Genomic DNA, 9,794 nt, shown 5'->3' on the forward strand with positions numbered 1-9,794 from the left:
TTATAAAGATATTAAATTATTTAGTCGATAGTATCGATATACTTCGGACTAGGATTTATTAGAAATTTAGTTAGTTTAGCTATAACTTTTACTATATCTAGCTAGGAGATAGTAGTAGTATACTAAGTAGATCTAACCTTAGCCTAGAAACTATAAATCTAGCTTAGTAATACTACTCTATTATATAGAAGAAGGGGTTTAGTCTTTATACTTATTAGGGATCCTACTCTTTTAGTAATAATTATACTATATTTAGCTATTATATTTTTAATATAATTATCTTAGTATAGCTAGAGTTTTATCTAATCTCTATCTTTAATAATACGGATATTTAAGAACTAATTTACTTCTAGTTCTTATAATTCCTATTACTTCTTTATATCGTTATCTAGCTTAGCTACCTACTTAGTATACTTTAGATAATTTATAATAATAATATTATCTATATAAAAGAAGATAATAATACTATTCTTAATAAAGATATATAGATCTTCCGATATTAAGATAAGGTCTAGTTTTACTAGTATCTTTATTACTTCTTATTACTATAATCTTAGTAATATTTATAAGCTATAAAGAGCTCTATAAAGTAGCTAATATTAATCTTATACTTTAAATCTTTATAGGTACTTAGTATAAATCTTACTTTAGAGTATTAAGTTTAGGAATATATTAACTATATCTCTTTATATTATATTAAGATTAAAGGCTACTACTAAGATAAAGATTACTCTCGCTATTTTAATAGCTAGGATAGCTACCCTTTTCTTTTCTATCGATATCTATTAAAGATTACCTCTAATATAGATTCTCGCTTTAAACTTCTCTAGAAATCTATCTATATTAAATTTATAGATAAAGACCTATTTTAAAGATAGTACCTAGATTCCTCTTTAATTTAGAATTAGTACTTTAGTATAGATTTCTTTCTTCTTAAGTATCTAGACTTCGAAGCTTACCGCTACTATAAATCCTTCTCCGAACCGATACTTCTTAATCTATACCTAGTTCTCTAGTAACGGGGGAAGTTTATCTCGGTAAAGCTTCTTATCGAATCTTTTACTTATACTTATAAAGAAGGTATAAAGTAGACTTAGTAGTTCTACTTAGTCTTTAAGAGATAGGTAGGTAGTATAATCTAGATCTATTCTTAGTTTCTTAGATCTACTACTAATAATAATATTTAATATATCGATATTACCTAATATATCCCTTAGTACTCGTTAGGATAATAATAATAGTTAGGATAACGCTCGGTAGTCTCGATAAAACTACTCTCGATAGGACTACTCTCGATAAGACTACTCTCGATAGGATAGTAATAGTACCGGTAACGGCGAGTATACTATTTCCCTTTATAGCTATCTCTCTATCTCTACTTCGTTATTACTTACTTTATTATCTCTTACTTCTATATCCCTATCTACCCCCCTAGTTTCGATCGATAGGATCACGGAGATCGGATCTAGTAACGATAATACTTCTTAGGGCTCCGGATTCGATAGGATTAATAGATTTAATAGAATCGGAGGGTTTAATAATAATATTAATAATCTTAATAGCCTTAATAGTAGTAGGGAGGATAGTATATCTAGGAAGCTTCCTAATAGGCCTCTCTATATATTTATTTGCTCTCCTATTATTTACTCTTTTATTTACTCCTTTAATCTAATTATTAATTACGGGGTAGGTAATCTAGCTACTTCCTTTCTAACCTATAATAGGGTTCTCTGCCTAACCTCTTTTTTATTATTATTTCTATTATTTCTATTAACTAGATTATTAGCTATATTAACTATATTATTAGTTATATTATTAGCTATATTAACTATATTATCTCTAGCTTACTTAGTATACTTAGTTTTATTATATAGTACTATCCTAGCTATCGATCTAAGTATCTCTATCTAGGTGCTAATCTTAGCCTAGGCTTTATTATTAGTAAGTACCTACGGCTAGTTCTAATTATTAATGCCTAATCCGTCTATTATAATACTAATAGTATCTTCTTCCTTAGGTATTATTATCGATTTCGAATACCTCCTTAATTTATCGAAAATAGTATCTCTAACGACGTCTACCCTTCTTATACTAGTACGTTCTTTATAGGGAAACTATATTTTATATAGATTTTTAGAGATATACCCTATAAGATATCCTATCTCTACTCTAGGTACTATCTTATCTAATTATACTCTCTTAATAATTCTCGAGTACGTTAGATAGCTATATAACCTTATATTTAAAAGGTTAATCTCTTAGTAATAGATACTATCTAGTATAGTATACTTTATTAGTTCTTTCTAAGGTATAATCTATTAATCTCTAATCTTTATCGGAGTCCTATTAAGGATATATACTACTATATATATTACCTCTAGCTATAGGTTCTTAGGGAGATCTATATTATTAATTAGAATTCTAGTAGTTCTTACTATTATCCCTCTAGATCTCTCGGTAGGACTATTTATCTCCGGTAAGCTAGATAGCGAATACTTAATTATATATCTCTCGGCTTCTATTATTATTTTAACTTCGAGACCCGTACTCCGCTTATTATTATAGTAGAATATCCTAATCTCGATCTTTAGCTAGTTCTTAACTAATACTAGGAACTTCCTAATAACTATTTAGTATTTATTTTTCTTAGTATATATAAAGATAAAGTAGTACTTAATACTATTAAGATAAAAATATATTATCTAGATATACCTATTATAAGTAGTTTAATTCTATATTAGATCGAAGTAGATATGTTTAAATATACTATATACTTAGCCTATTTTCCGGCGAGAGATTTACTTTAGGATATCTACTAATTAATAAGCTTTATATATCTACGTTTCGTTCTTACTAGGGTTACTTTTAATAGTAATCCCCTTAGTTATCTCTATTAGCTTAATAAGACGTTACTAACTAATATAGCCTAGGCGCCTATACTAAGTTTAGATTAAAGCTTCTAATTTTAGCTTATTTATTAACTTCTTAGTAGTAAAGGCTAATTCTTTAGGTTATACTAATTATATTAACTTCTAATCCTAATATACTTAGTATACTAGTTTCTTAGTTAATTTAATATAGTTCTTCCGGAAGTTTATTACTAGCCCCGCTTTTATTATTAACCTATTAGATATTAGATTACTATAGAAATTAGGCGAGTATTTAGTATTATATAACTTTATTTTAACTACTTTTTTATTAATAGGGCTAATACTATAGATTACTATAGTGCCTATTTTATTAATACTCGTTTCTATATCTCCTACCCTAACGCTATTCTATATATCTTCGAAAGTTTTAAACTACTCCCGATTATTATAGATATATATTTATATATCGGTATCGATTACCTATCTCCTTCTAATTAGTTTAGCTTCGTAGATTTAGGTAGATATAACGATAGTAGAGGTTAGAATTTACTTACTAACCGCCGGCTTACTTACCTAGGACTTACTTTCCTATAGCTTACCTACCTTTAGTACGCCGGCCTATAGCTTAGCTACCTAAGGTTTACTTATCTTTAGCGCTCCGGCCTATAGCTTACCTTCTTTTAGCTCGCCGGTCTATATAGAGAAGAACCTATATAATAAGTTATCCTCTTTATTATTAAGGGTAGTATTTACTTATTATACTGCCTTCCCCTATTATACTAGGTTTTCTTAACGTCTCTTATTAACCTAGGCCTTCTAAGTAGGGTTAGTCTTTATAGCTTTCTTCTATTTCTACTTAGCTTCCTTATTTTTAGTATACCTAGAAGGTTTATTCTTATTAAAGACGTCCTAATACTTTTAAGGTAGATATTATCTATAGTTCTATCTATATAGATATAGCTTTAATTTAAACGGTAGTTCTTCTCTAGTTAATTTTATATTAGCTAACTTTTTATCCGAGGTCTTTAGCTTAGCTTCTTTATAGCCTTACTATATCGAAAAAGTAGCTTTAGAGATACTTCTTTAATTAGTAACTAGCTTACTATAGGTAATCTTCTAGTATACTCGATACCGGTTAAGAAGCTTAGTAAATCCGATATCTTCTTTATCTTATAGTCTTAGAGTTTATATCTTATAGAATCTAGGTAATATTACTAAGATAGTATCGAGGAACTAAGTCGAAGCGTTATTTACCTCTAGTATTCCTACTTTTTTATAGCTTAATTAAATTATCTCCTAGTTTAATAACTATTTATTAATATTTATATTTTTATCTAACCCTCTATCTAAGCTTCTCTATTATTATCGGAGCCTAGTAGAATAGATTAGATTATACTCTAAGGCGAACCTTTTTTAAAGGTTTCGGAGTAGACTATATAGAGTTTTATAGTCTATTATAAATAGCTAGAAGTTTACGTAAATATTATTCCGGATTACTATTATAATTATACTTAACCTCTTCTTTTCCTAAGTATAAAGTATATTCTTTATTAACTAGTTCGATTAAATTATTTTATAAGTATCGACCTATTTATCGCTATACTTTTTCTCCGCTTCTTTAATCGATATAATCTCTACTAGAGCTTTCTATATCTCCGGTTCTTTTTCCTTACTAAGATTATATAACTCCTAAATATCAAATTATACTATAATTAATTCGATATTAGCGATCTATATATCCTAAGTTTCGGTATCCTTAAGGATAACGCGGGAGGATAGACCCGCGGAGAGATAATCGGCTATAATTTAGATAGATTTCCGATTTTTCTTCGATTTAGGGGTTACTTCGTCGCTAGGTAGATAACTTCTCTTCTATTACTTTAACTACCTTAGTATCGATTAGAAGTAGGGTTGATCTTTGAATTAATTAATAGAACAAAGCCGGGCTTATAACTAACAGAAATCTAACGTATTGAAATATATGCACCTCAGGGCTGATATGGAGAACTCTGCATTTTCTACATAATAGAAACTACTGTTTCTGTGCGGTTATTACTAAGCATGATTACATAATCTTCCATGGTATCATCCCATGTATGCAACCCTGCGCTTTGATAGTAGCTAAAAATGTACATTCGGCGACCCCTATAAATACGGGTACGCCGTAAATTCCGGTAGGTACGGTATTATAACCGGCGGCGCTATAGCTAATAGCGTTACTTCCGGAACCGACTACTATAATAGCTTAGATAAGGTAACTCTTAGTATACCTACTTCCGTTGCCTACGTTATCGCTTAATATAGGGCTATAGTAGCCGGAATACTAGCGTTACTTAACGCTATAAATATAGGCGGTATTTCGTCGTCCTTCGCCTAAGGATACGAGAAGGAACGTAGACGATATCTATACTTAGTTAAAACTTATCTATACGTAAATCTAATAGGCAACCTTACCGACGCTATTATCGAGGGGTTAGACGGTATAACTAGCGCGTCGGCTTCGCCGATAATAGGATTTAATATAGCTAATATACTAATAGGACTCGATAATAGGTCGACTTCGCCGACTAGTTCTCTTAAACGCCGAGCTTTATTCTTAGCGTAGAATTATTTTAATAGTCGGCGAACCGCCGGTAGATTAACTACCTAGTCGGACGGATAACGCTAATTAATAGGCCTTATTAATCTTATAACGTATCGTTAGCTAGCGGGATCTATAGTCGTAGGGAATTGTTATAATAATAACGAAGCCTCTACTAAAATACGGAAGTTAGGATAATCTTTATAATAGTTAGCTAATTATATACTACGGACGCCCTAGCTATCGGTAGTAGTCTACGCCTACGGTATTTATTAGCCGTATTATATAATCCGATCGTTAAGAACTATCGTATCGACGACGACGACGTATCGTAACGTCGCCGTCGACAAACGGTTTTAGAAAAAAATAAATAACCTCGGGGAAGAGCTTAAAGATAGAAAATTGATTTAAACCTTCTTTTCCCTATAATAGACGTGTTTAGACGTGCTACCATTTGTTGTAGGAACTGGTAAAAGGATGACATTCCTATCTATCTATACAGTAGCCATTAAGCTAACTAAGGCGGTCAGACGGGTCATATGACCCTGTCTGGGAATGTCCCGTAACACCCTACCTCAGATCCCTCAGATGGATAAAGACCAGGCCTAGGATGAGATGTCTTTCACTTCCCTTATGTCCGCCCTTCCCGCAGACCGCATTGTGCGGACTTTTTCACGCTTTAAAGGCCTACGGCTTGAAGCTGAGCAGTTACTGAAGTCTCTACAAGAGAAGGGAGATGGAAACCAGTTTATCGTCGTCCTCAATCTGTCGGCACGAACAATCAAAAAGCTCGATGAAGAGCATCAGAGCAGTCTAGGGGGCATTAATTATCGCTTTCAGTGGGAGGGGACGACAGGGCTGATCAAAGTGGTCCCGTCAGAGCGTCATGACGGAATCACAAACCAAATCAGTCGAGCAATCGACATGAAGCTTATTGCAATGGGACTTAGGTGGTCAGAGATGGTCTGGACTGGAACATCTACATATAAGCCCACCGCTGGTGCAGGTAAACAGGGAGACCAAGCATTCTTGCCACCAATTCGCTGTCCCAATGGGCTTCCCAGTGGGTCATGGCCGACTTTTGTAATCGAGACAGGTGTTTCCGAATCCCTCCCTCGGCTTCGCGAAGACGCTAAGAGATGGTTTATCATTTCCCAAGGTCTGGTGCGCATTGTTATCATTATGTCGATTAAGTTGACCGAAGTCACCTTTGAAAAATGGCAACTGGCCCCCACCAATGCTCCATGCCCACTCACTCGAGCATATCTTGATGGACTCCGCACCCAGCCCCTCAATGTTCCTCCACTTGTTACCCAGCCGATTCCCACTCAGCAGCCATACTCAGCGCAGGAGGTCTACGTCCAGCCTAACAATGTTGTCGGGGCCCCGTTAAGTATTCCATTTGCTGCTATTTACGACCGACCTCCAGGACCAGGGGAACATGATATCCTTATCAACGCCAATGATTTTCTTGAAATTACTGAGAAGTTATTCTGATATGTTCTGGTTTGCTATCAGGCTCTAGGGATTTTAACTAGATTTTGGTTTATATTAAATTTAGTTAATAGTTTTTCGATATATTTATTTTAGTTTATATAAAGATATTTATTTTTAATCTTAATATTATTACTAAGGAATATAGAAATAGGTCCTATTTCTTCAATTTTAATATATTGCTTTAATTATATTATTAGATCTTTTAAATAATTAATATCTTTATAAATAGCTAAAATATTATCTATATAATATATTAAAATATATCCGGTTTTTTGGTAAACACTGTTGGCACAGCAAAAATCACTGATGGCACAGGAGTCTAACCCAATTAGGTATGGAATATCTTGGCGGTCATTTTCAGTCTAAGTGTTATTTATTATGGTATCGCCATGGTAAAAAACACAGCCCCTGGATCACCCCAGCCACATAGTACTTCCATGATCTGCCCCATAATCTGTTCCATACTCGGCCCCATATTAATTCCCCATAATGATGCTCCCATAATCATGCCTCCATTAAATCACATGATCTGGATAGGGCTAATTGTTAGAGTTAATCGAGCCTTGGCACCCATAATAATACACCATACTAATGCACCATAATAATGCACCCATTAAATCACGTGATCATGGTGCCAGATATAGATCACGTAATCATGATGCCAGATATAGATTACGTAATCATAGTACCAGATATACAACAGCCTACCCTATAAAGATTCACCCACCTCCACCCAATTTTACTAGCGCATAATTAGCTTAGTATTTTATATGGTATTCTTACAAATTAATACCATAAAATTTTTTTAAAAACAGGGTTCTCAACCCTTTAATTCTTCCTTATTCCTACTATGTCAAAATACTACAACAATAGTTATAATCCAGTAGTAGCACCATCAATTGCTATCTATCTACTAGTAAGTAGTAGCACCACCCTCTGCATCAATAACCGCCTGGCACCTCAATAGCATACTATCGATCAAAGCAGATAGGAACTCCTCCGGCACAGCATCCCAGGCCTCCCGAACCACGTCACGAAGCTTCGACAAAGGAAAGTGTCGATCACCATATGTTCTCTCGATGTAATCTTTCATCCAATTCCATACCTCCTCAATTAGATTCAGATCGGGTGAAAAAGCAGGCCACTTCATCATTACCACCTTAAGCTTATCGAAATACTCGAGAACCTCCTTAGCGGTATAGCTAGGTACATTGTCTTACATAACGATTGGCTCCCGATCATATCTTAAACGAAAGAAGCCTTCTATCAAAGGAGCAAGTCGTTCAACATAGGATTCACCACCTATCCAGCCCCATTCCTTCTCCCAGAATAAACAAGGTCCCTTTTCCGTTCTAATAAACGAACCCCAGAATATCTAGCCTCTACTTTGCCGACGTCGTGGTCGAAGGCAATTAGGATGTCTCTCCTCATCGGCAAGTCTCGTTACTCTCATCTTTCGGTAATATCTAGGAGTTACCTAAATCTCATTAGTCCAAATCACTCGACTCTAATCCTCACGGGTCCAATTCATATACTCGCGTGCCTATTTAAGACGTTTAAGGATATTCTTCTCCTTTATATCAGGACGGCTAAGTACAACACGTCGGTTATAACCCCTTCGAGTTAAAGTACGTCGAAGGGTATCAACCGAGATAGTTAAAGATAAAATATCAATCAACCTATTATACGGTAGACGTCGATTCGCCTTATTCGTAGTAATAAAGGTAATAATATTATCAACCTCTCTCGAATGCAATTTCGGGCTTCGACCACAAGGACGGCGAGGGGTAGGAGCACCCCGATCAATAGCATAGCGTACTTGATTCCGCGTAATACCAAGATAACCGCTAATTCTCCGTGCCGACCACCCAGCTTCACTTAGGGTAAGCACCCTAATAGCGGTATCTCTCTCTAGCTAGCTCCAACGTTATAAATCATCGTGAAATTCAACCATAGGAAAAGGAGGCGCTCTAGGAACCCGGGTTCCATCAGAATCAGGGGAATCAGGAGGCTCCGGAGGGGGGCTCGGCGTTCGGGGGGCCTAGGGGGTTCTAGGGGTTCCGGGGGGGCTCGGCGTACGAGGAATCTCGTCGATCGGGGGGTTAGGCCATTCCATAGCAATTGATCTAAATTGAATTGAATTGAATTGATCTGAATTGAATTGATCTGAATGGTAGAGAGGAGAGTTGAAGAAGGAAGAATTCAAAATAATAACCATACAGATTGAATACATAGGACTAAATTAAATTAGGCTTAAATTATGCAGATCTCTACACCGCTAGTTTAGGGGTGGGTGAATCTTTATAGGGTAGGCTGTTGTAGACCAAGGTGCCAGATATAGATTACGTAATCATAGTACTAGAAATAGATCACGTGATCTATATCTGGCACTATGATCACGTGATATATACCTGGTACTATAATCACGTGATCTATATCTAGCAATATGATCACGTGATTTATTTCTAGTACTATGATCACGTGATCTATATCTGGCACTATGATTACGTGATATATACCTGTTACTATAATCACGTGATCTATTTCTAGTACTATGATTACGTAATCTATATCTGGCACCTTGGTCTATATCTGGTACTATGTAAAGGCACCGTGATCACGTGATATATACCTGGTACTATAATCACGTGATCTATATCTAGCACTATGATCACGTGACTCATTTCTAGTACTATGATCACGTGATTTATATCTGGCACCTAAAAGCATTATGATCACGTGATTTAATGGGTGCATTATTATGGTGCATTAGTATGGTGCATTATTATGGGTGCTAAGGCTCGATTAACTCTAACAATTAGCCCTATCCAGATCATGTGATTTAA

At 34.9% G+C, this 9,794-nt stretch overlaps 1 protein-coding gene across 1 annotated transcript; it reads left to right on the top strand.

The window, feature by feature from the left end:
• Positions 1–6,084: 6,084 nt before the first annotated feature.
• Positions 6,085–6,948, top strand: N7516_002981 (uncharacterized protein; the record flags this gene model as incomplete). The annotated part of the gene is made up of 1 exon (XM_057215701.1): positions 6,085–6,948. One exon carries the CDS (start codon positions 6,085–6,087, stop codon positions 6,946–6,948), a length of 864 nt encoding a protein of 287 aa, XP_057077584.1.
• Positions 6,949–9,794: the final 2,846 nt, after the last annotated feature.

This window comes from Penicillium verrucosum (genome assembly GCF_028828655.1).
Source record: "Penicillium verrucosum strain IBT 35672 chromosome Unknown utg000001l_segment0_segment0, whole genome shotgun sequence".
In the NCBI taxonomy this organism is placed as follows: Eukaryota; Fungi; Ascomycota; class Eurotiomycetes; order Eurotiales; family Aspergillaceae; genus Penicillium; species Penicillium verrucosum.